This window comes from Pimephales promelas, chromosome 16 (genome assembly GCF_988280905.1).
Source record: "Pimephales promelas chromosome 16, fPimPro1.hap1.1, whole genome shotgun sequence".
NCBI classification, from domain to species: domain Eukaryota; kingdom Metazoa; phylum Chordata; class Actinopteri; order Cypriniformes; family Leuciscidae; genus Pimephales; species Pimephales promelas.
In genome coordinates this window covers 27883620-27911459 of record NC_142784.1, presented here as the reverse complement: position 1 = coordinate 27911459, position 27840 = coordinate 27883620, and the positions used below count along the sequence as shown (strand labels likewise).

At 38.4% G+C, this 27840-nt stretch overlaps 1 protein-coding gene across 1 annotated transcript; it reads right to left on the bottom strand.

The window, feature by feature from the left end:
* Positions 1 to 1141: 1141 nt before the first annotated feature.
* scn4ba (sodium channel, voltage-gated, type IV, beta a) lies at positions 1142 to 24603 on the bottom strand. Its single transcript, XM_039671025.2, has 5 exons — positions 24097 to 24603; positions 8892 to 9055; positions 7609 to 7828; positions 6872 to 7001; positions 1142 to 3675 (listed from the first exon to the last, which is right to left on the bottom strand). Exons 1-5 carry the CDS (start codon positions 24185 to 24187, stop codon positions 3582 to 3584), a joined length of 699 nt encoding a protein of 232 aa, XP_039526959.1. The 5' UTR covers positions 24188 to 24603; the 3' UTR covers positions 1142 to 3581.
* Positions 24604 to 27840: the final 3237 nt, after the last annotated feature.

Sequence of the window (27840 nt, the reverse complement as noted above, 5' to 3'; positions counted from 1 at the left end):
GATCGAAGAGAGCCAAACTCTCAAATGAAAATAAGTACAAGAATTTTAAAAGAGTGCAAGTGGTTTTGGAGATAACCCACATATGTAGAACAAACTCTCCCTGCAAAATACAGAGGAACAACTCTGCACATAAATCACATTTTATAATCCAAATCCCACATTTTCTTTCAACCCAGATCAAGCAGCCTGCCTGAAAGTGCAGCTGTAGATATTTACCTTAAAGTAGTAGCACATGCATTTTGACTAAGTAGTGATAGCACATCATATTTTGGCCTGTTTGGATGAATATGCTCTTTTTATGATATAAATCAGACATTTCCCTTTAGTTTTCCCTGCCATGGCCCATCAGATCCCGAGAGAATGCATGACGTGGCGAATCATGGCTCATGGATTGAGTGCTGCATTGCAACACTGCAGCTATGCAGCCTACTCAGACATTACTAACCGAACACAGATTTAGCTGAGCTGAGTCAACCATTTCAGCAGACATAAGCAAACAGATCAAGAGACTGCATTTCTTTGTATCTACACAGAAACGCACTATACCAGTGGTTCTCAACTGTCTGCCAACCAAATCAAACGCAAAAATAGCCACACATAATCACGTTAGAAATACAGTTAGGAAGAAAATAAAAATAATTCTGTGGTATTTTAACACATCTTTTACCTGCCACTTGGTAGAAGGTAGTCAAGATTTATACACAGACAGGTTGTAACCTCCAAAATCATCAACAAAACTACATTCAATATGACATTTAGATCTTTGCGGAGTTCATGGAAATATTAACAACTTTCAGTATTTGATTCTGAAGGCATTATTGTTTACTTCTGTACAATAAGCATTATTTCTTACGCCACTTGAAGCAAAACCAGTTGAGAACCACAATACTATACTAATCAATAAATATATGATTTTAATAAATGCAAAATCGTTATGAAAAAAAGATACGTATACAAAGTCACAAAAAATGAGCAGAACAGGAATTGGGTTAGCATTAAATAGCTGAATAATAACAAAGAAGCTCTACTAAAAGTTGCTCATTTGCATACAACAGTCCATTTTGTGAGAGCCTATACAGCCTTATTATTATTTATTTTTAATTTTCCTTTCTTTTTTACAGTATTGCTGATCTACGCAATCTCCTTGTTTATTCGATCGTTTAATCCATAAATGCACTGGCTGAAAATGACAAAAGGCAACAAGCTGTACGAAGCATAACATTAAAAATAAAATCAATCAAAGAGGCCATGTGACCAGCTCAACAACAGTTAGAACACTCAACGCTAATCACATGACTGTACAGTGCATCTGACAGACAGAGCGGCACCAAACCCCTTCTCCAAATCATGGCTTATTTTGACACATTTACGGACACAATTTAAAGGGATTAAATGAAAACTGTTAATAAATGCTTGGATTTCATACCGCTCTGTCAAAAGCATCCCAAAACTGTTGAGATTGCCGAAGCCCCCTGATTTCTAAAAGAGATTTGGAAGACTGCTAATATGTGCACATATATATATATATATATATATAAGAGATACAGCCATTCAAAGAGATGAATTATTCCTGTTCCCCTATTTGTAATATCACCATTGCAGCTATTCAACTACATATTCAAATATCCTGCCCTAAATTCTACATCTCTCTTCGCTCTACATATACAATGCGCATTCAAAACACATATATCTTTATGAATAAAGTGCCCAGAAACAACCCCTCTGAATTTGCCATAACTACAACCACAGCGTACATTCATCTTTGGGTTATGGCGGAAGACTAGTGAGGGTTTCATTGCATTTTTGCTGTACAATCGCAAAGTGACATTCATCACATGTTATGAATTTGTCATACTCAAACCAGATATGGATATGAGTGAGAATTGTGTATTTATGGGGTTTCCAATACAAAAGGAAAGAGGACAAACAAAACCAGATGGAGGCAACAGCTAAATCATCCACCGTTCCACTAGCAGTTCGGTTTTGGCACTTGAATCTTAAATAACTCTGAAACAATTGGAAAGTTGGCTTGTTTCGACAAACAGAGTTCGCTTTAACATCTTACAGAACCAAAACTATTTTCTGCGATTTGTGTGTTTTCGTAAGTTAGCATCAAGCTAATCTGTTCGATGAGAAGATCTGAGAGGTTCACGCTAATGCTAGTCACATGTAAGTAGCCACTGAGGCATGTGAGGTATTACAATACATTGAATTTAGTCACAAAAGTTTTTCACTTGTTTATGAATAGTATGATGATATGAAAACAGTATTCTTAGCGTAGCGACTGGTGCAGGTTAGCACACAGAGATTAGCTTGTTCGTTCAGATGTCAAAATTCAACATTAGCGGTTAGCAATGGCTGTGGAGTCTGGATGATGTTATGAACTAGCGAGGGTGATGTATACGACAAGCACATGTTTAGATCACGCGAGGAAAGACAGGAGAACATGATTCGGAGAAATGGATACATAGTACACTAGATGTACTGTATAAAACATTCACATGCATTATTTTTGTTGAAAGCAGCATCAGAATATCATTCATTTACAGGGAGTTGGTTTCTGGGGATTGTCTTTATATTGGTGTTTATTTGCTAGTTTTTTTTTTGCTTTTTTTTTTAATGTGAGCAGTGTATAACCTATTTATATAGCATTTGAAGGCTCCCAGGAAGCATGTGGAGCTTGAAGCGTTTACAGGCACCTGTGTTTTATCTAAAGCAGAAAACATGAAAAAGAAATGAATAGAATAAACTGTACTTGGCTGGATCCTGGATATACGTACACCCCTTAGCGGCATCTCTGGTAAGACTAACGCTATTAGACATGAAAAATACTCTACGCAACCTAATTTTCACACACGAAATGTGTCAGAACGCAATTTAAAATGAACGGCAAGTTAGTGTTGTATTGTCAGCATTGCCACAAGGGGTGCTATTGCGTAGAGTGTGTTTCCGGCCTTCAAGTGCACTCACATCCTGCTCTATATGACTCATTATCACTTGTAAAATTGGTCAGGGAGGTTAATAATCAGAATCGGTTAGCTGCTTGAATTGGTGGTAAACATATTCCAATGTCAAGAGGCACCCATGGTTTTATGCGTAATTTTTTTTTAGTATTTTTCCATAAAGGTGTTCGTTTTTGTTACTGACTTGTCAGCTTGTGAGTGATTCCACCTCAGGATCGTTTGGAATGCAGTGTGAAGATGTATAAATGCGCACGAGAAAAGTTTATATGAAACGTTTCATTATGTGGTTTTTGTGCTGTCGAGCATTATGGCAGTTTGTGAAGGCAGTGTGAGTGCTGTGTCTCACAGACCAGATAGAGCAGAATGCAAGCACACCAAAGCGTCAGCCATCATGTGCTTTCTGTTAGTAGTACAGTTATGCTTTTCTGTCCAGTGATCCAGCCTACAGCACTTCATATTTTTCCTCAAGCACAGTCTAAAATATATGATGACATATTTATATAGCATATTTCTCATGAGATAAAGAGAATAAAACTGTCCATAGTTATGACTTTCTTTCAATCTGTTATAGTTATGCATGTATACATATGCTCACATATGTACACATACATGCTGTTTTCATGCCTTTGGTGTTGGTTTGCTGTCTGCTTTGGTTCCCGGGAGGCCATTTTCTGTATTGTCATTCCCTGAAGAGCTCACAAGGCACTCTTTACTATAGAAAAGAGGAAAAAAAAAGACATAGACGTTGTAGGACAACAACTTTGCCTTGACATAAAAATGTCACTTTATCTGATACTTAAGGTGTGGTCAACATTTACTGGTGTTCTGAGAATTTTCTGAGCGTAAGGACAAACGATTTGCCCATGTAAATTTAACAACCGATTCAAGCTGATCACATGGATTCACCAAGCTGACCAACCCGAAAGTTCAGTTCTGAACAAAGAGTGAGCTATGCTTCATGATCACAACTGACAGGCAATAGGCTAACACAGTCTCATCCCAAAAAGTCATATAACTGACGTTTTGGGACGTCTTTTGACCATACGTCAATATCCGCCTTTTTAGGGCCCCCTTAAACGTCGGTAGATGGCGATCCCGGGCCGTCATACAACTGACGCTTTACCTTTAACGTCAGTTAGGTGACGGGTTAGGTTTAGGGTTAGGTTTAGGTATGGGGTAGAGTTAGGATCCCATAACCTCATCTACCGACGTTTAAGGGGGCGCTAAAAAGGCGAATATTGACGTATGGTCAAAAGACGTCCCAAAACGTCAGTTATATGACGTCTTGGGATGAGACCGGGTTGAATAGGCCTAATTGCCCATTACATTTTTGATAATGTGACCACACCCTATCCCTTATGACATAATTTCATGTTTAATAAGTTTTCTTTTCAAGAATTTTACCCTTTTAATGAGAATGTGTTCTTAAGAATGATTCGGGATTGTAATGAATTTTATTTCAGACAGAGGATATAGAGAAATGTTGTCCTGTGAGGAATAACCCCTATCACCGTTACCCAAAATGCCTTGTTATTGACATTTGCTCAAAATAACAGAATGATATTTATTGACATTTGCTCTGGTCTCACAGGGAGTTTCATAACAGTCACCATCTCAAAGTCACCAGAAGAGCACTGGACCCTAGAGAGTCGCTTCTGTTAGTGTGCAGCACACATGCCACCATTTACAGGGAACAGAAGGGAAGATGACTCTGCAGATTTTTTTGTGATGTTGCAAACCACTGCCCATTGTAGATCCATCCATCCATCCATTCTAATACTCTATTAGAAAGTTAGAAACTTACATTGTTTGAAAATATTGATTTATAAGGAACGCTGATATGTTAATTCTGAGGTTTTTTTTGTAGGCTTGTCCACTGGTAGTGTACATAATAATTTACTTCAAATCTACTTAACTCTTTCCCCACCATTTGTCCGTCAATCCATGTTTTCACTGCTATATTGTAGGGGGCGCTATTACACATGCTCTGAAAGTACAGAATCTCCAGATCAAAACACAGGTGAAGAAGCAGAAACAAGCGAGAGAAAAAAAAAGTGATCTAAAGTGATCTACAGACATTCAACGGCATATAAATCAAAACTACCTAACGTTACAGAATAAAATATCGAATGCAGGAAGAGGTACAAAACTATGGGGATTTGATGGGGTGTTGATGAATGTGATGTTTTGCTCCTATGTTTTGATCATCATTCGGAATCCCAAAAACGCGATTCTCAGCTTTTTGTTTAAAATGTTGCTTTTTTAAAATGAAACTTACAAGTGTTGAAAAAAATGCATGACGCTATTCGAATTTCGCGCGCGTTATTTGCCGATGTTTAACGCCTCGTGACTAAACAAAGGGCGCCAATGTGAGTGTGCACACCGACGCGTAAATTAAAGGCCACGCATAAAAGCGTCATTTTTTAAAAAAAACGCCTCAGGCTAATTTTTTTAGTTTGACGCGCTGCGTCAAAAACTATCCGACCAATGAGATTGCCACTTTTGCTCACATGTTTGGAGCTTCTGAAGTTACAGTAAAACACAACTTGGGGGCGCTCAAACACAAAACGGTCTTGCCGAGCACACATATGCAACGGCGAAGAAGATATACGCCAAGTAGCGTCACCGTCTACACAGCCAGGAAGAAATAAGACGAGGAAGATACAAGATGAATGTAGTACTGCTGTTCTCGTTGGTGCTAGAACATAAAGAACTATATGACAAACGCGACTGCGACTACAAACATCTTTATAAAAGAAAACTGATATGGAGTGGTATTGCAAAGCAAATTGGCGCCATCTAATGTCAGGGAATGAATTTGCATGTTCACTCGGCTCACCGTCAGCGAAAATTGCTTGGGTGTGAACACAAAAAAGCGTTGAAAAAACGCTGATGAATAACGCGCGCTGATATTCGTCACCGGTGTGTATGGGCTTTTAAGCAGAGGCTTATATATTCTAAAGCAGATGCTTTTTTATTTATTTTATATTTTTTAAAGTTTAGATATTCATACAACAGAGTATTCTGGAAGCCATGAAAGATTTGTGAAATTAAATGTGAAAAAAAAAAATGCTGGCGGGGAAAGAGTTAAACGTCTAAATACCTAAATAGGAACAAAGAAGTATACTTAAAGTGAAAAAATAACATAAATACAAATAGTAAACAATAAGTATGATGTTAAATTCCCTTAAAGAGGATTAATTTCAGAATAGAGCTACTAAACTGCTAGTTTACGGAGTACACTTCAAAGTGTACTTTCATAAACTAAAAAATGTGCTACTTGTATTTAACTAGTAAACTGTCTAGTTGCAGTACAAACGGAAATGTGTTTGTAAAATAGTTGTGTACTCAAAGTTTACACTTAAAGTATACTAATCATTTCTCGTGGCTCTGCTGTTTTTATTTTTGTTTTACAATTAAACTAAAAGTCTGTTGTAACGCAAGCCTTACTGAACATGTACTGAGTAAAATACTGTAAAATACTTACAGTAGCGAATACACTACTGCGTTACAGCAAAAAAGTTATATGTTACTGTAATGCGTTACTTTTTTAGCACATTACTCACAACACTGCTAATACGTATATTTTAATACACTAAAAAGTGTGCCAATTTAGTCCTGAGTAGTATTGAAATAATACACTTACAAGTATACTACTTGTACATTGATATTAGTATACTTAATAAATACTACTACTTACTACAAAAATATACTTGAACTTTACTTCAAAGTATACTTATAAAAGTATACTTAACAAAATGAACTCTAAGTACACTCACTTTTTTGTAAGGTATGCATCTTAACACACATCCAAGGGCAGGCTAAAATTCATTGATTATGGTATAATCTAGCCATAAAAAGTAAGGGAACATTCTTAGAGATTCTGACTCAGGATCCAACTGACTTACTTCTTCTCCTGGACCTTGCTTAGAATGGCGAGGACTACAGCTTTCACCACCATTATGAGAATGATCAGGCCTATGACCCCTCCGAGCACAGACACAATGATTGTGGTCACTGTGTTGTCCACTTCTTTCACTGCAAAGACAAACACATGTCGAGATGCTTTGAGTGCTATAACACCGTTAAATAACACATGGTTTAAAATACAGTGAAAAATAAATATATTAAGCACTTTAGTTATCCAGAAATAGTGCTGAGGTCCAACTAAAAACATACTTAAGTAGATTTGATTGTGCTGAAGTGAAACTATTGCAAGTACTTTAGGTTCACAAACAAACTAAAATCCATAAATGTGACACTAACTGAACATAAACGTGACATCCGCAGTGGTTCATACATCAATGTACAAACTGTTCCCATTGTCTCACTGATGTTCATCAGTTGTCCGTAAAATGTCAGTAAACGGAAACTAATCTTAAGCTGTGCCATAATTTATAAAGATTACTTTATTCTATTTGAAGCAAACAATAATGATGCCAATAGCACACTTCAAGTAATGTCACCAAAATACATTTGAAGTGTATCCTGAGTGAATCCTGAATTTAGTACAAGTTGAACTTCAGCACGACTTGCAACTAAAATACATTTAGTACAAAATTAGTTGTTCCAATTTCACAGACTTTAAGTATGCCAATTTAATCAATTGTGCTTAAGAATACTGTTTTTTGTCAGCAAAACTTACATTCATCCACCACATAAAGAGTGAAAATGGCACTATGGTTGCGTTCCTTCTCCTTAGGGTTGCGGGCGAAGCACATGTACTCTCCCTGGTCCTCGAAGGTGACGTTATGCAGTAAGATGGAGATGTTACTTTTCTTGCTGGTGCCGACAAACTCCACCCGCTCGTGATAGATTTTGACGTTAGGTTCTACTCCTTCTGCTGGGATAGTTGCCTCACAAAGCTAAGGGAATAGATGACAGTAAATAAATAAATCTCTTTTTTTTAAGGTGCTATTTTCTCATTTCTGCTTATTTCATTTCAAATTGGAAATCAAATGATCGGCTCATACACAGACCTAGATGTGAGTGACAAGCTGTGCTTATTGGGTGACAACTTTTGCTATAGTATTAAGAATGATATGATTTGGTTACACTTTATTTCGATACTCATTTTAGACGTTCTACTAATTATTAGGGCTGTGCAAAAGTTAATTGCGATTAATCGCATCCAAAATAAAAGTCTGTGTTTACATAATATATTTGTGTGTGCTGTATATAATTATTTTGTATATATAAATACACACACATGCATGTATATATTTAAGAAAATATGTTATTCATATATAAAATATTTATATTTATATAATATAGATTATGTATTTATAAATATATACAGAATTTAAGCACAAATAATTCTTAAATATATACATGCATGCATAGGTATTTATATATACAAAATAATTATATACAGCACACACAAATATATTATGTAAACACAGACTTTTATTTTGGATGCGATTAATCGCAATTAACTTTTGCACAGCCCTACTAATTATAAGTAACTTTTCAACTATAAGTGTCAACTAACTCTCATTAGAGTATTGGTATATTATAGTAGACTATGAGTAGACTGTTAGGTTATGGTTAGGTGTTAGGCATTCGGTTAGGAGAATAAGTTTACTTGTATTCGCCAAGTTCCTTAGTCAGTTGAATGTCTGTTGGGGGACCAACAAAATAAAGTGTTAGCAGATATTAAGCAGGCAGTCTACTAATACTCTAATGACAGTTAGTTGACATGTAGTTGAAAAGTTACTTAGTCAGTAGAATGTCTAAAGTGGACTATCGAAATAAAGTGTTACCAATGATTTTATGTGAAATGAACTGCTGTGCCAAGATGAAAGTTCGATAAGAGAACTGTGTGAAGCATTATTGTGCAATGGGTAAAGAAAAAAACTGTAAATATGTTCTTCTGTTAGAATGAGCTGCATGAAATCAGTCTGATTGAGAAACGGTTGAATGTCTCACCTTAACCATTGTCCCATTGTCCTTATACTGCCAGTTGAAGTAAAGGTTTTTAATGCCTATGCAGCTGGCGTAAGTGCAGGGTAAGAGCACTGAACTTCCATTCATCACTTCAATGAAATTGACCTTCCCTGTATTCACCTCCAAAGCCTGAGCATACCACACTCCTGAGAGACATGGAGGAGAGACGAACATCGATTATCAAGACTTGTCATCCTAACACAAACAATTGACAGTGATTACGAGATACTAGTATGGTTCCCCACAAAGATGGTTGTGGTTGCACTTTATTTTACAGTATGTGCACTTATGTGTACTTACAGTGTTCTTACCTAAGAGATGGCTGGTTAATATAATATAAGGTAACTAAATGAGTACTGGTTAGGTTTAGGGGTATAGGTTCAGGGTTAGTATCTATTGTAATTACTATAATAAGGACATAGTATGTACATGGGGAACAATTTCTGAAATCCTTACCCCGAAATTATTTGGTCCACATGAGGAAAACAGCTTACTCTAAAAAATGCTGGGTTGTTTTTCAACTCATATTAAGTTTGGGCTAAATATGGACAAACCGATCCATTGGTTTACATTTTTTCATTCAATTTTAAACCTAACGGTTGGGTTTGTGTGTTCAGACTGATCTCATGAAATGGCGTAACAGTTGGGTTTGTGTGTTCAGACTGATCTCATGAAATGGCGTATATATGATACGCCAATTCCTATTTCCATTTTTGGCGTGCTATCAACATTCTATCAACAACACCGTTGACTAAACGATACATTACTGTATATAGGAATATATGACCTACCCCAACCCCGTCCCTAAACCTACCCGTCACAGGGGTTAATACCATTTATGAATCTTCCCCTACCATCCTAGGAAAAAAAATATCGCTCCCCAGATGTAAATCTACATTTTGCTTCGTTTTGCTCAGACATTTAACGGGGTGTACATATACGTGGAATCACTCCGACATTTAACGGCGTAGACACACACATACACGCGGATAGCTCAAAATGCGTATAGATAACACGCCACTTGACTTGAAAGTGCCGTGTATGTTTATGCTAAAGTCATGATCTCATGTTGTCACATTTGACCCAAACAACCCAGCTTAAAAAAAAAATATTCTGTTTAATCTGCTGACAGACTGAAAACTCAACAATCAGTGTTGATAATCAGTTCATAAATGTTGCATTCCCAATGTGGGAAAAAGAGCCATTCAATATGGCATGCTGAGTTGTTTTCTAACCCAGCTCTGGTATTCTTAGCATGTGTCTTAGCCGAGAGACATTGCGGGAAGGACTATTTTTAAATGCTTCCATCAGTGTTTAATTTCACAACCATAGATAACTCTGATGTAAGCATGTAGCTAGGATATTGTTTTTATACTCTAAGCACAAAAATACACAGCACACATTGTTTTAGGCCTACACATATTTTTAGATATAACTATATCATATCAGTACTTTGCTTTGTACATTATAAGTGTGCAAGTAAGTGCTGCAACATGTTATAATTTATTTCCCAATTATAAAGTGAAAGTTAAAGTGACATATGGTTAACCCAACACAAGTTTGTGAAATCATTGCATTTGGTCCAGATGCAATAATAGAATGTCATATCTGCCTGACAACATGTATTTGCATACTTCCGCAAAACATCAGCACTAGGCTACGCAGGGTTGTAGACAGACAGTCACCAATCGCCTCAAACAAGCAGTAGTCACCTTTAACAGTTCCTCCTGAACCAAAACAACAAGCTAATGCTGCGTTCACACTATGAAGTAGTGTTGTCACGGTACTAAAATTTCAGTATTCGGTACCAATACCAGTTAAAATTCACGGTTCTCGGTACCAATTTCGGTACCAAAGCTTAGTTTAAATTTACATATATTTAAGTGTTTATCACGGTTACAAGTATGGAAACTGTACATTTGTATTATAAACACTTTAGAAAAAGATTAGATAAAATGACCTAAAATAAACAATAGTATACACTAACACATTTTTAAAGTTGTTTGTAAAGTTTTAATCCATTATTTATTCAATGCACAATGAATTAAGTGAACAAACATGAACAATCAGGTGTTTGTAATAAATAACATTTTCAAACATTAATTAATGTTGTAAAAATATATTGTTCACTCAATGTGTTGATAACTAAGTAATGTTGATGAATGGTATCTTTGTAGCATTACCATAAAACATGTTTTATTTGACTTGACTGTCCTTTTATTTAATCTAAAACTGCATTCATATTTAATTTTAAAAAGGCTTTTTAAACCTGCTGAGTTATAAAGGCAAGAATACGCCTAGAACTGGCACTGACATTAAATGACAATACTAATACCAGTAGCCTACTCTGGTGTCGGGTGGATACTACTGTGCTCATGTACTTGTAAAACTACCCCGAAAGCACTTTAGAGGCCGTTCACATGTCGCGCGTGTTTTTTAATTATATTTTTGCGCGTGCTTATTCTTTCCAAAGCGCTTGCTCTCACGCGGCGTCTGTCGTTGCTATGCAACGCCAACGAGTTTTTATTATGAGCGCGCTTGAATCGCGCCTATATTTTAAAATTGCGAATTTGCATGTAATCAGCCTCCTATGGCAACGTGACATTAGCCTAATCCAAAATATTTCCATATGTGGCTCTTTCCTCCTTTCGTTTCAACAAGTGGATTCAGAGAGAGAGAGCCATATCAGCGTTATAAAGAGGACGCAACTGTGCACGTTTCAGACATCGCGTCTAGAACAGAACTGGATTAACCTGGTACTCGGTACCTAGAAAAGCTGGTACCGTAACATTTTTTTTTTTAGTACCGACTTGGTACCGAAGTACCGAGTTTTTTGACAACACTACTATGAAGTAATTGGCATAATTACGAGATGACACCTTGTGACGTTCAACCTCCTCGGAATCAAGCGTTTCCATGGCAACACTAACTCTGAAATCAATCTGCAGCATGAGATATGAGCTAATTTAACATTGTTCCTCGTGACGCTTTGCAGACTCTGCTCTGGCTGTCAACATTTATGTGTTTTTGGAGGGAGGGGGGGATCGTATGCTTTTAAAGCTAGCCTGCTATCGTTAGCCTCTACAAAATGACCTACCCTAGCTTTAATGTTAGTAGTGAATGTTTTATTAGAAATAGGATAACCATATTCATCCAGATCCAGGCACAAACAAAACAATTTCCCCCCGCAAAATGCATTCAGTTTTGTTTTTTAACTGCTAGAGGGTCAAAAGTTACAATGTGCACCTTTAAATTAAAAGCATGAAAATATGACAAAATATAAAACTAAAATCACTGCAAACCATATATTCTGATATTTTGCTCTTCGATTTTTGGAGGGATTTATTTCTATGTTCTTCACAATGTGTTGTGGGATTGGTTTAACCATAAAGGCTATATCAAAAGATAATACTTTTTCTACCTTTCACCTGAGATAGACATCTGAAAAGGCTGTGATGCCCAAAAACAGCAACTTAGGTAAGCAGACGATTTGAGGCATAGTCAAAGTCAATGCAAGCAGGCTCAGATCAAATAGCCTTGTGCGTCACTTTTATATGACGCTGGTTGTTAAGGTCCAGGGTTCAAGGAAGATAACAGCCTCTTCAGCAAGATCATACGCCTGCCTTCTGCCTGCTGCCTTCTGGCTATTGATCCCTGTAGCTTTGCACATAGATGGATGACCAGCCAGTGCACTTATTTATCGATGAGGCCACTCTAAAGCTCAGAGAGTTCATTTCTGAACCTGTCATCACACTGACATACACAGACACTGTGTGGATAACTGAGGCGCAAAAGATGCTGTCAAATGGATAGCTGGTGTGCTCATTCTCTAGCCTGACTATGTCAGACTTCCTACTTCCACTAATTTCATTTCACTCCTAGTGAAGTAGCAGAGTCTGGTATTACCAGGCTACTCATTCTCCACCTTTTGGAGATTTTTCCCCCTCCTTCAATTATGGTCTCTGTTAAAAGAGTCATAGCATTTAGAGGTCCATTTTTAATGCTACAAATATATTTTTTGTGCTCAAAACAGCCATACAAATAAATGTATCGTAACTGAAATAATAACAAGACAGAATAATGATATAACGATTTAATGTTTTACAAATTTTGATGTTTGGCCTGAAAGTGTAAAGTAGTTTTAGCTTGAGGTTTTACTGTCAGACAGAAAGAAGGTCAGATGACGATAGCAGGTTAAAAAATAGTTAGCATATTTTAGCACATTGCTAACTTGTTTCTAGCATGTTTTAGCATGTTGATAATACATTGATATAGGCATTACTACAATGTTTGAACACATTTTGACATGGTTTAACATTACCTGTTCCTTGCAGTGCATTTTTGGCATTGCTATGTGTTAGCTAGCCTGACTTCTTCTTCTTCTTCCTTGGTGTTTAACGGCTGGCATCCAAAAAGTTGCATTACTGCCATCTACTGATTATTATCTTGTCATTTCATACTCATATTCGTCCTTCCAGTCCAGTCCTCTTTCAGAAAATAAAATAAATATTTCTTTCCTTATTCACTCTTCCCATATTCTAATATATTTTCAACATGATATTGTCCTATACCAATTTCTTGCAAATTATGTTTCAAAGATTGCCTTTCTTGGGTAAATGTCCTGCATGACATAAAAAATGTGACTGACTGTTTCCTCCTCTTGACATTCATAGTCCTGTGAGATGTTTTCCTAAAATACAAAGAGTTCAGTTAGCCTGACTACGTACTTCTGCTCTATTTATTTTCTGATACAGCGACATCCGACATGTCTCTTCGTTTTCCTCCGGCCTGAAAACAGCCGGACCAATCAACGAACAGAGGGGGTGCTGAGAGCCGTGACGTAGACGCTAAGCACCAAGTTTAAGATTGGGGAAATCGAAAACGACCGCGGATGTACAGGATGCAATTCGTTCTATTGTGGAGAATATTCCCGGCATTTGCAAACTGAAGCCCGACCAAGAAGAGTGTTTGCTAAAAATTTTGAATGGAGGTGATGTTGTGGCCGTACTCCTGACAGAGGGAGTATCTCGGTCTCTTTTATCTGTCGAACTCGAACTAGCACCCTTTTGACAAGTCAGTGTCTCCTTTCTTTTTCAGTTCTTAAATATTGCCATGTCATGCTGTAATCTTGCAATTGAGTTGCAGCATTTCCGACAGACTCGAATCGAACAAAGAGCTGCGTTTAACAGAACTAATCCTAACTTTGACAGTCGGCTGCAAATATTTTCCTGTTTCTCTACTGTCAAATATTAGTTTAGAGGCCCGCTTGTGCCATGGTTGCATAGATTTATTTCACATAATCTGCAAAAGTCGTTCACAGCCATGTGCGCTCCGATATTTCGCTTGATGGTTTCGTTTTCGCATCATATAAGTTATGTGTTTACAAGTTTAGTTCGATTCGGCTGAGCTGGCACATAACCAAATGTTATGCGATTGGCTTACGGTAAACCAATGATTTTATACTTCAGACAAGCGCTCCCTCGCGATAAAGAAAACACTTTTCAATGATGCCACTCTAGACTCTGTCTACGAAGCAAAGCGAAGGAGCAGAGTTTGGTATTACCAGGCTAGTTCTTAGCACGTTTCATTCCTAAAATGTTTTAACATGTTACGAACTTGATGTTTCTAGCATGCTTCTAGACACAAAGAAACATATTGCTAATGTGCTAAGCTAACAAAAATATGTTCTAAATGTTTTGGTAACGTAAGTTTTGATTATTAAATTCCAGATTGCATGGATCAAATGACTTGATTTCACCTGCAATTCGCAGAACAGCGCTTAATGTGGCCACACATTTATAATGTTGCTTTGCATTGTTAAAATGTTGTCACATATTTCACACCAAATAGATTTTCTTTTTGCTAACCCTCAAAAAGTGACAACTTTAACATGCTATATAAAAATATCTGTGGGGTATTTTGAGCTAAAACTTCACTACAACGAGCACACTCGGGCCCTTAAGAGAGCAGCCAGAAAAATGGAGTGTAGCTGGAAGAAAACTAAACTAGAGGTATTTCGGATTTCATGGAAGGAGAGCTTGATCGCATACAGAGATGCCTTAAAGACGGCTAGATCTGCTTATCTTTCAACCTTTGCTAAGGCACATATTTCACACCAAATACATTATTAGGCCTATATTAGCACAGGAAACATTAAAAATGTGACTTTAAAATAGTATACTTCAGCACATATGGCAAGGAAGTGTTTGCAAACATTCTATCCTGAAAAAGAGCAGAATAAAGTGGAAAGCAATAACATGTCTGTTCCTCTGCAACCCGGCAAATCGTTTGATTGCTTTTCATCACTCTGTTATAGAAAACAGTGACTGACTTAACAGCCCAGCGGTTTTGATAATTGATCAAACCACAGCAATTGTAGAACAAGAGCTGAACAAGACTTCTCACTGCTGAGGATAGCACACCTTCAGCAGTGTGGATCCACTTGCAACTGCTCACGATTTACACCTCAACAAAACTCTACCCACCCAGTCAGAGTGAGGAAACCGATTAGATATTATTCCATGCACCGGTCCACAAGACAGAATGATAATTAAGTGATTCTGCCAAAATTCGCTATTCTGGCTCTGCATATTTAATTATATTCATTTAGCAGACTTACAAAGAATACCAATGTTGAACCTCTGGGAAAAAAAATGATGACTTAATCAGCAGATTACTTGTGTGTGTCCATCATATGAATTGATGCGTCTAATCTACAAAAACGCTAACCTTCACTCCTACAGTCTTCATTCCATTTCATAATTTTCACTGCCATTTGTGTTTTTGATAAATTCCTCAACTTAATTATTAAAACCTACAATGTTTTCATTCAGTCGCTGTGGAATTTAATTAAAACCCAATCTCATTTTAGGAATACCTGAACCCCATTCCCCCTCCTCTCCATCTCTCTGATTTGTTGAACAGTAATAGTTCGGTTGCCCATGTTATTTATTGCCTTTTTCTGCCGACAGTTGCGCCTTAGCTGTCCTTGGGGTTGCTGCTATATGTTATTTATAGAGTGAATTGAGGCACCCTGTATATTCACTTTGACCTGTTTAGCGTAGGTGACATGCCATTCTGTGTGCCATGATGGCATTATCAACACTGTTGCGCCTGGACTCTGGGTGGATTTTTGGTGCAATAACTTAACACACATACACACACAAGCTCTTGAAGCTCCTTCCACTATGACGGGACTGGGAGTTGCAGCTCATTTGCATTAAAAGGGCCAGACACAAAACTTTTTGCTAACCCTCAAAAAGAGACAACATGCTATATAAAAATATCTGTGGGGTATTTTGAGCTAAAACTTCACATTCACACTCGGCAATGCCATGGTCTCTCTCACAACGCCATGGTACAACGAGCACACTCGGGCCCTTAAGAGAGCAGCCAGAAAAATGGCGTGTAGCTGGAAGAAAATTAAACTAGAGGTATTTCGGATTTCATGGAAGGAGAGCTCGATCGCATACAGAGATGCCTTAAAGACTGCTATATCTGCTTATTTTTCAACCCTATTAGAAGAAAATAAACACAATCTTAGGTATCTATTTCAAACAGTGGATAAATCAACGAAAAAAGAAAACTTCAAGCCCAGAAGTGTCCAAGCAACACAGTAGTAATGACTTCACTTATAAGATTGATAATATCACTGTGAAGCTACTTTGATACAATCTGTTTTGTAAAAAGCGCTATATATATAAAGGTGACATGACTTGACTTGGACATCAGAAATGTATTTTACATCTTGTGAAAAGGGCATTATACCACCCCTTTCAGATATGTCAGTCAGTTCAAGTTGCTTTCAGTTAAAACATGCATTTCAGTCTGGGACTAGCCTTGTCTGAAACCGGGCGCAAGTTAAACCAAATGAAAAATGTTGCCTTGGAAAACGACCTGAAATAAAATAAGTTTACGGTATTTGTTTAGTATGCTATGATTATCTTTATAGCCCTTTAGTGCGCCAACTGTTTTTTTCCCCAATGCATTGACAACAAATTCTTCCGAATAGGCAGAATGCAGAAATCGGCAGAATCAAATGGCAGCTATATATCGCTACTCAACCGCCGAGTTCGACACATGAATAATGCTGTGGCATCTGACAAACAGTCATCCAGCCATCAGTCTGACAACGAGCGAAAACACGAGCGAAAACGTGCAGAAATATTTTGAGTGCTATCAAGGTACGAATATACAGTGAGTTTAATATATCTTCATGACTATATTCATATGTTGGCCTACTTATATAAGAATATATTTCTATTGTTCTTCTGATTGATTTTAAAGGCCCACTGGAGTGTGTTGAAACACGCAGCATTAGTGAATGTGTTGACGAAAACAAGGCAGGGTAAATTGAACATTTAGGTTTTCTCCTAATCCCCTGCATATCACTTTAAATGGGTGGCGACAACGTGAAACCACCCGACTGAAAGCATATAAAGCATGTATAAATTAGAAAATGGGACTGATGGGAATGCAGGGATTATTTTTGATTATATTCACTGTTTACACGTTTTGTCTTCTGACAGGGTGAATTGGGTGGCAACAGATGGAAAAGGAAGACCTTGGTGCTCTCTGACGGTGGAACAGATGCCCCATTGAGACCAACATGTACTGCTGTGCCAGTCAAGGACGATACAAACTCACACATGCTTCTCTTCCAAATAGACTCAGGTATTACAGAAAACGGTGTTTGTTTGATATGTAGATAATGACAAAGCACTGCCTAACGTAATCATGCAGCCAAAAGGAGATGCTAATACGCTTGATAGTAACATGCATTTATACGTCAAGTGAGGGTTTGAGTCTTTCACAACTCAACTCAGAGTTCCTCCTAAAATGTTTGAAATTAAATAGAACTAAAATTGATTTAAATTAATTTAAATGTAGTTTTAATACAGTAATACCTGCCACCTGAATGATGGTCCCTCCTAATGCTGTAGTTGCAAAGCTGAACATCAGTGAATAATTCATCTTCTCAATTCAAACCTTTTTTTTTTTTTTGCTGAGTGGACTGTTTCAGGATGAGTTCACTTTTACCTCCGGGTAAGGTCAGCATGCGGGGAACACTCTAATATGCCTTTTATTTTTGCCTTTTATCCCAGGTCTTTAAACTGTCTGAAATTCTGAGAGGTGGCTTTCCTCCATCCACATCCAGCTAAAAGTGCTCCAAATTCCTCAAAGCCATTACATCCTCATCCATTTCTCTTTGCATCTTTAGGCCAGATTTCCTCCTTACTCACTCTCCACACTGCCATTTTACCCCTTTCTTCATATTCAGCCATTTCTCTTTCACTTCATACTTTTTCTTCACAGTAAAAAAAAAAAAAAAACTTTTGGTAAAAAAATATATTGTACATATCATATTTTACCTATTAACATTCAATATAATGTTAACATGATTTGAATGATGTATTAGTACAGTTTGAAATTAAAATGAACTAAGGTTAATACTTTAGAAGTATTACACATTCTTAGTTCCCATTAACTAAAGTAGTTAGCCAGACAGCAACATAGTGTCGGCCCAGATCCGGCCCACATCTGGTACACGTGGATTCCACACACCCCAAATGTGGGCCAGATCTGGGCCGACACTAGGTTGCTGTCTGGGTAACTATGTTGTCTAATGAAAAGTGTTACCAAAATTGTGTATGTACATAAATAAACGGTATAATTATATAAATGATTTTATGCAGTTTTGCATTCTTGCTTTCATTTTAAATTACTAAATGAATTTTATACTGCAGCAGACATTATACTGACCACTGCTGAGGGCCTTTCTTCCACTCTCAATCTCCATCCCTCCATTTTCTCTGTACCTCCATTCACCCCATCTCCGGCTTGCATTGGCCCTAATTCCCCTTGAGAGACTCTGAGTGCAGTTTACAGGATAAGCGGGAGGGGCTCTGGCTTACAATAATGCTTTCTCACTTAATGTACAGACTACGGCATTGCACTGAGATGGGTAGGGCATAATTCTGATCATTTTACCACAAGCCACTTTGTCAAGTGGTTTCCATTTTTCTCGATGGATCAAAGTTGTTTAGTGTTTCTTATGGATGGGCAGTCAGTTAGTCATAGATTCCCACAGGAAAGAAAAATGACAAATGAGATGTCTTTATGAACATAATGTAGAATCTTATTCAGTTTCAACCGCCCAGATTTTTTTTTCTGTGAAGATGACCTCAGCACATTTGTCTCCTCTAAAGTTTTAGTGTCTCATTGGCTCAAACTTTGCTCAGATTTGCCAAATGGCAAAGTTTGAAATCATAAGTGAGAGATTTCAATAAGATATTATACATTTATCATTAGAAGTCTTCATCATCTTCATCTTCGCTATCTGAGCCGCCCAATTAGCTTATGCCATTGCATGATCACCACTGGACTCTTTAACATTATATAGATCTTGTATTGCAGCCGAGTGGCTCTGATTTTACTGTAGGTGTTGTGGAGGATAAAAGTGACACTCATGTTGTACCCATAATGCCGGAGTCTCCAGCCACCATTGCCGCCATGCCAGAGTCTCCAGCCGGGAGGTCAATCCCGGACACACAGTCTGCCCAGACACGACCACGGGGGTCATTCCCGGACACTCAGTTTGCCCTGACATGACCATGGAGGTTTTCCCCAAACTCTCAGTGAGCCCTAACACGAACACTGAGGTCATCTATGAACTCTCAGTCTGTCCTGTCACGACCACAAAGGTCGCCTATGAACTCCCTGCCTGTCTCGTCTCGGCCGTCATTCTAAGTTCAAGATTCTCTGTCAAGGAGAACGTGATTGAAGACTCAATCTGTTATATCCTGCCCCTAAAGGCCAATCCTAACCTTGCTGTGCTCTTTGTTCCAGTTCTTCCTGATCTGCCCTGGTGGTCTTGAGGTCTGCCTTGGTGGTAACCAGCTCTGCCTGCTCCACAATAATGGTCATCAGCTATGCTTTGGTGGACTTTAGCCCTGCCAGCTCTGCCGTGGTGGTCCTCAGCTCTGTCTAGTCTGGTGTGGTGGTCTTCTGCTCTGCTGTGGGGATCTTCAGTCCCTCAGCTACACACTGGTCACCTATTCTGCCTGCTCCACCCTGGTATCCTACTCCGCCAGCTCTACCCTGGTCACAAAATTGTTTAGATTCTACAGAAATAAAGCAAAAACAATGAAACCAAATTAGCCAGTTTAAAACAAAAAAACCTAAGAGAAATTACTGTATATTATTCTGTCAATGATTTGATTCACATAATAACTTTGCTTTAAATCTACACCCATCATTCTACCGACTAACACTCTAGAGAACAAAACTAATTAAAGCAAACAATCCCCCTTTCTCTCATTACTTTGCCCTTCATAAGCATCTTTTTCTTTCCCGTATTCAGGCCATCAATTTTCAGTCAACTATCTCATTATCTCTATCCCAGACAAGCCATTCCCTAGACAATAAGTTAAAGTTCAATATTGCAATTGCAATATAATAGCGAAAAATGCAACAGTTGCGGATTTGAGCAATTGTGATTCTGTAAAGGTAAAGTTAATTTAAAATTAATATTTATGTACAGTATAGCACATATGGGCTGTTAATTAATTCGTCAATGAGATGCTAAAAACATGAGCAAGTTAAGAGTACATTTTCGTTTTATATAGCCTATACACTCACCTAAAGGATTACTAGGAACACCATACTAATGGTTTGACCACCTTTCGCCTTCAGAACTGCCTTAATTCTACGTGGCATTGATTCAACAAGGTGCTGAAAGCATTCTTTAGAAATGTTGGCCCATATTAATTGGATAGCATCTTGCAGTTGATGGAGATTTGTGGGATGCACATCAAGGGCACAAAGCTCCCGTTCCACCACATCCCAAAGATGCTCTATTGGGTTGAGACCTGATGACTGTGGGGGCCATTTTAGTACAGTGAACTCTTTGTCATGTTCAAGAAACCAAGTTGAAATGATTGAAATGATTATCCTGCTGGAAGTAGCCATCAGAGGATGGGTGCATGGTTGCCATTAAGGGATCGACATGGTCAGAAACAATGCTCAGGTAGGCTGTGGCATTTAAACGATGCCCAATTGGCACTAAGGGGCCTAAAGTGTGCCAAGAAAACATCCCCCACACCATTACACCACCACCACCAGCCTGCACAGTGGTAACAAGGCATGATGGATCCATGTTCTCATTCTGTTTACGCCATATTCTGACTCTAGCATCTGAATGTTTCAACAGAAATCGAGACTAATCAGACCAGGCAACATTTTTCCAGTCTTCAACTGTCCAATTTTGGTGAGCTCTTGCAAATTGTAGCCTCTTTTTCCTATTTGTAATGGAGATGAGTGGTACCCGGTGGGGTCTTTGTTGTAGCCCATCTGCTTCAAGGTTGTGTGTGTTGTGGTTTCACAAATGCTTTGCTGCATACCTGGGTTGTAACGAGTGGTTATTTCTGGAGTTTAAGAATTAATATTGGATTATACCAAGTCAAAATGTGTAAAATGCATTACAAAAACTTGAATTTTATTAGATGTAACTATAAGCATTTAAAAATAGAGCACCATTAGACATTTCTTTCTCCCCCTGGGAGATAATCAATACCCATAATATATACAACAAACACTAGTCTGTACTGGTATGAGGTTCATATTGCTACTTAATAGGACACATTGAGTAGATGGAGAAAAAAGAGAGGAGTTGAGTGAAAGAGATTGAAGAGAGTGATGGATAACAATGACTGCTCTCTGTAACAGAACTCCACGTCTTGCTCAGAACATCCTATGACATCGGCATATCATGCACAAACAGCATATCACGTCGACAGCTCTTACTGTTGGATTAAACCAAAGACCCTTGATGGCCTGGGTAATTATACTTTTAAATATACCTTGATCAAAAGATTGAAGACTGTCAGTATGTCAAGTATACTCAAGTATTCATTTGTCAGAAGTACAAACAATAGAAAGAATGTATTCATTGTTATTTTTAAACAGACTTTTTGCACTATTATATTGACTGTATGCATAATTGCACTTTCTCAACTCATATTTGGCTGCTCTATCTGCCTTCATAGTATGTGCCTTCCCATTTTTTTTTTTTAGTTTTACCTATTATGTTTTTGTGTGTTTTTGTCTGTACACCGTGGGATATAGGGAAACGTAATTTCAATCTCTTGTATGTCTTGACGTGAAGAAATTGACAATAAAGCTGACTTTGACTTTTAGTTTAAATGAAGAATACTAATAACACACATTAAAAAAAAAATTGGTAAATAGATATTCTCCCTGAAATCAGGTGAGTCCTACAGTCATTTAATAATGTTGCCAATTGTCAATTTTGCTGACGATTCTGTTCAGGGGTTTGCATGTGAGCTACTAATCACATTTGTGATGGACAAGTGACGGCAGAGGAGATAACGTGTTAGAAGAGACATGTGCTCTTAGACTATTTATAGAGCCCAAGTCTTATCCATTAATGCACAGGAGAAACTGTGTGTACTTTTCATTTAATTAAGTGCAGGATCATGTCCATTGGTGTTTTGTTTAACAGAATTGGACATTTGTTTAAGACCAGAACTGATTTAAGAAGCATTTTCACCATTTCACTTCTAAGCCTCAGAATATTCCTGTGTCAACTAAAAGTCTCGGCGCATATTTGTCAAAGCTGAATCATTTCCCCTGCTAAGCAAGTAAAGCAATCAAAAAAAAGTATTTCGTGTTAAATACTATGGTGTAGGCGTTTACAGTAGTAAACGATAGTTGACCTTCTCTTCTTCACAGGACAGAATGTCCAATCCATTTTCCCCCTACAGGCATTGAAGCAGACCGATCTGATGAACTCTGATAACACATGAATGAATGTTGTTCATATTGCAATTAACCTCACATTCTATCAATTGCAGGCACACCAACAGAAGAAAGTAATCAAACCATCAGCAAAACTGTGTCGTTCATCAAACCCTAAGTGGTGCACCTTCTCATAACCTGACGGATGTGCCACGAACATATACATCATACCTCCCCCGAGTCAGGGAACTCTGCAGAGGATGCATATTAACCATCCGAGTTCATAACATGAAGAAGAGAGTGAAAATGACCTAGTTTAACGGCCTCTGATTCACCTTCATAAGCAGTAAAGGGAAAGGGGAGGGGGGCGAGAAGAATCAGGCCCACCTGCTCAAAAAGATTTTAATTTTTTTTTTTTGAAATTCAGTGAACTCAGCACACTGTTGTGCAGTGTGATTCAAGACTTGTACAGTGTAATACATCATAAAGACACTCCAAGCAGGAAGCCACATCCCACAAACATCCAGCTGCTGAGGTAAAGCGTATGCTATTTACAGTGAGATCGTCGGATATTGACATAAAAGTCATCGCAGAAAAAAGAAAATATGAAGAATTTCTTTCAAGATTTGGGGAACCAAATGTAAAAGTTCAAGAATCAGTCAGGGCGTATACCCCCCCCTATCCCCCCCCCCCCCCAAACTTCACAGGGTTACGGCCCAGAGAACATAACTGAAAAGGGTGATTGAAAAGAAAGGGCAAAGTCACCTGATTATTTATTTTAGTAACTTAATGAGATGTGTTTACTGCGCTGGAGGTGAAGACGTTTAAGAATGAATTTCGATAGACCAAAATGCACAAGTGGGACTGATGATCACATTGATTATCACAATGCCCTCTTGATATGAAGAGTTCAGATGCAAAAGCCTCTAAATGCCATTTGAAATTTTCTTCTTTAATGATGATTTTTATCAAACTTCAGTAATTTCACTTAAATAACAATTAATAGGTAATTATCATTGCCATTTCGGTGAAATCACTGAACTTAAATATACAAGCTTGATAAAAATGATCATTCTAGAAGAAAATTTCAAATGGCACTTAGAGGCTTTTGCATCTGAACTCTTCATATGTACCACATACCGACATGCATACATTTACATGATTTGTCGCCCCCTCTATCCCTCTCTTTGACCAGAGGTATGAGAGAGAACCTAGTCCTCCCAGACTCTTGAGACATTGAAACCCGAGACCTTTTAGGAAACAAACAGCAACAAGTAACCCGGCTTGTTTAAAAAGTCTCAAGTCGGGCAAGCCGTGCACAAACTGCAGCATTTTGGCAGCCGCCCCATTTGGAAAGTGTAGGACGGTGGGCTTAAGAGTAAACAGCTAAAGAGGGGTACAAAGGTGGGATAGTAGGGAAGAGACTTACCAATCAGAAGTGTGACGACCAGACCTGCATGGACTACATCGCCGGACCCCGCACACCTGTGCAGGAAGGATCTACCTTGTTTCAACTCCATGTCAGACCGTCTGCCCTCTTGTGTCTGTCTGTCTGTCTGTCTGTCCCTGGTCGAGTCTGCCGCTGGATACTTTAAATCTGAGGGAGACCCGAAATCAATTCAGAAAGACTTTAAGCTGGGGAAGGCTTGCGGAGTACCTTCCTGTCCTAAATCTCCCTTTGCAGTATGTCCTGGTGAGGGAGAGAGAGAAATACGAAGGCAGGACCTGATCAGGCTCTCAGTTGCGGCAGTGTCTCGCTGGCACACACTCCCTCTCTCACTCAGCGTGGTTGTAGACGCAGGAAACGCTGCATTCATTCGGCAGCAGCTGCAGCGCAGAGCTCCACTTTCAGTCTGGGGAAGAGACTGTTGGTCTTACCCCTGAAGAGGAACATATTGAAGGAGGGGTGAAAGGGGGGTGGTGTGTGTGTCTGTAGCCGGCGCAGGAAAGAATAAGCCACTGCAGAGGTACGGGACGAGCGAGAGGGAGAGAGAGAAATAAGGGAGGGCGGGAGAGTGTATGAGGAGGGGATGCGTGTGTGTCTTTTAGACTAGTCACATCTGTGTAGATCATAAAACCTTCAGTGTGTCCCGTCATAGCCAGTGCCTGTGAGCACATAGGACTCTTTCTTTTTGCCCCTTTCTGTTTTTATATCTGCGTACACTATTATTATTAATTTTCCGCCGCCTTCCGAATTTCATCTCCCGATCTTGTTGCATTGCTCACAATTATATTTAATTGCTCGGAGGTTTCAAATCTCAGGAGCAAGGTCAGAAATTAATCACTTTACGGGGCAAAAATGGCACTAGAAGTGCCCCAAATTTTCCATATATTAAACGTAGGGGTCAAAAAAGTCCTTTTATTGATCTGTTATATATAGGCTAATTTTTTGAGTTGGCTAAGCCTATCTAGTAAAAAGAAGCAGGAGCAAACAAAAGTCTCCATTTAATCTCATTGACATCTAGGAAAAACAATTAACGAATTACAAAGATTCCCGTAGGGATTTTTCCTCCCTCCAATGGACCTCTTTTCAGTCTGTTTCTCTCTTTGGAGCTTTGCCAGGTCCGAAGTAAATCCAACCACGAACCCATGCACCCTAAATGTAGGACCGGATCAATGATTAAAGTTCCAGTAAGAGAAGCTAAATCGAACACTGCCTAGCTTGACTGAAACACTAAATATGAAGAAATGGACACTTGAGAGTCAGAGTATCCCAGCTGCACTCATTCAGGATATCAAATATATTATGTGCATAATTTATGAGGTCGTTTTAATGCATCTAAACAGTTTTGTTTTCCATAGTGGCTATTTTAGGCTTGTAAACACTTGATCGGCTGTTTTTGCAGATCTTCCCACTATGAAATTTATATCCTGGTCCCCATAATAATAATTTCGATTGCATTAATAAATGTTATTTTCATTTATTAAATAACATTCATAAATGAAATAACATTAAACCACAATTTATTTGCTTAGGTCAATGGCTATTGTTTATTTTAGCTAATCAATGATGATTGACTTCTGTTATGAGATTAACTTCAATGATGATTGACGTTTTAAGAAAATGTCGAGCTTAGCATTCTGTAGCCTCAGCTTTATTCAACACACCCGCAGACACCCTCTCATGCATATTGTGCACATCAGTGATGTGCGGGTCAATGTATAAACAAACCGCAACCCGACCGACGTTTTCAGCTACCCGCCCGCAACTCGGACCGCAAAAAAAAGTAAAAAAATATTGTACCCGACCCGCTTCCTGGCCGCATTTTTTAAAAGTAGTAAATGCTCATCGGAGCGTTATTGGGCCATAGACGTGTAACAACACAGCATCGCAAGAAGACGTAGGCCTACACATAACAAAGGCAAAGCCAGTCATCATCTTTCATTATTTCAGCAAATGTCTCCCACACTTTTACTCTTTCTATTTGTGTATTTGCGGAGCTTCCACTCCCCAGTCTTCACCTTTTCTCTTGCCGCCTCCATCTCTCTGCAGACTGTAGTGATCATAGACATGGCCGGTTCGTGAACGAATCGTTCTTTTGAACCGGTTCTTTTTAGTGAACCGGTCGAACCAGTACACTCGAACTGAATAGTTCGAAACAGTTTGCGTCTTGCGTCAGTGCTGATCCACAAGTTACTAAAGTTACTCACTTTCAGACATGCCTGACAGTCGCCTCCGAATCGAAATAAATCAATATCCAGAATTATATTTTACTCCAGTAACTCCAACAGTTCACTGAACCGAGACATAGTGCCACTGTTGAGAGAAGTGATAAACACGAGCAGCTGGTACTGCGCATATACTGCGTATACACCGAACGCACAGGGACAGCGGTTCTCAAATCACTAATAAAGAACCGAGAACTGTTTAGACTGAGCTTGTGTGTTATCTTCGTGCCAGTTATTCAGCCAATAATGTGTAGGGCTGTATATTTCATCAAAAATTGTGTCTAGTACTATATACAAATGTTTAATTGGCATCTTTTTTCAAACGACCCGACCGACCGCGACCCGAATATCATTAAAAACATTTTTGGATGACCCGTAACTGCGGGTAACCGCGGGTGACCGCAGGCACCCGCTCATTTCGGATCAACCCGCGCATCACTGGTGCACATACATGCCAGAAGCTGGATAAAATCACAAGCTCTGTCTGATTGACTGAATGCTATACAGTACACAAATTGTGCACACTGTGTTTTAAACATACTTTAAAGTTTGTAAGGTTGGTGCCTTAAAATCTTTGAGAGGCACTAATTCGATATCCATGAGCAAAACTGTATATTGTGTATTGAGTGAAATTTACTTATTATTATTATAGTGCAGACAGAATTTTTTGATCTCTGATGTTTATTTCTTGTTTTATTAGCCGTTATTGTATCGTTAATTGTTTCCATGTCATCCACATATCTTCCAATCTTAATTGTTGGTTCTTGTCCACAACGTCTGCAAAGTGGAGCAAAGTTTATTCCGATAAAAGGTCTGGCTCTGAGTCTATGGGATCTGAAATGCACTACGTACTGTAGATTATTTGATTATGTGGGTCTCATCATCCCCCCAGAATTGTAACAATTGGATTGAACGTCAGATGAGCCAGCAGTGCAGCTGTTAAAATGGAAAGCTTAATACATGGAGGAGTGGACTGGGGCTCTTGTGGTCAGAGTTTTATGGACTATGACACTTGATTTGTCAATTGTTTTGGTCGTTCAATGCATATGTGGTTTTGAGTTGTGGTCTAAAAGGGAAAAAAACTTATCAGTTATCAAACTAGTAAGGCATAGGACAGCCTCAAATTATATTTCACGAGTTCACACTTACATAGAATTAAAGGGAGTAAAGTTTATGTAAATGATTAGGAGGGATGCTGCTAAACTCTCAATGGATTGAGGTGAGACTGCTGAATCTATACACCTCTAATCATTGATTCCTGAGTGCTCTCCACTTGTGTTAATTATCTGAACATGTTCCTCCCGAACTTTGGTCATAAAACATCATTTATTTTATTCCAATATTGTTGTTTTTTAAAGTGTGCTTGTGCTTTTTTTTAAACTTTAAAATAGGCCTAAATACCTCTTGCTTTGATATATTATCTGGAATTAAATGAAAAGTCACCACAGCAACAAACTAGATGTTATCCTGGCCACATTAAGGGAAAAATGAAAAGACAGTCACG

Coding starts and splice junctions, on each gene's coding strand:
- scn4ba (XM_039671025.2), bottom strand. CDS start 24,187: ATGGAGTTGAAACAAGGTAGATCCTTCCTGCACAGGTGTGCGGGGTCC. Junction 7,829..8,891: donor ACAATGGGACAATGGTTAAG/GTGAGACATTCA, acceptor CTATTCCCTTAG/CTTTGTGAGGCAACTATCCC. Junction 3,676..6,871: donor AGCAAGGTCCAGGAGAAGAA/GTAAGTCAGTTG, acceptor TCTTTTCTATAG/TAAAGAGTGCCTTGTGAGCT.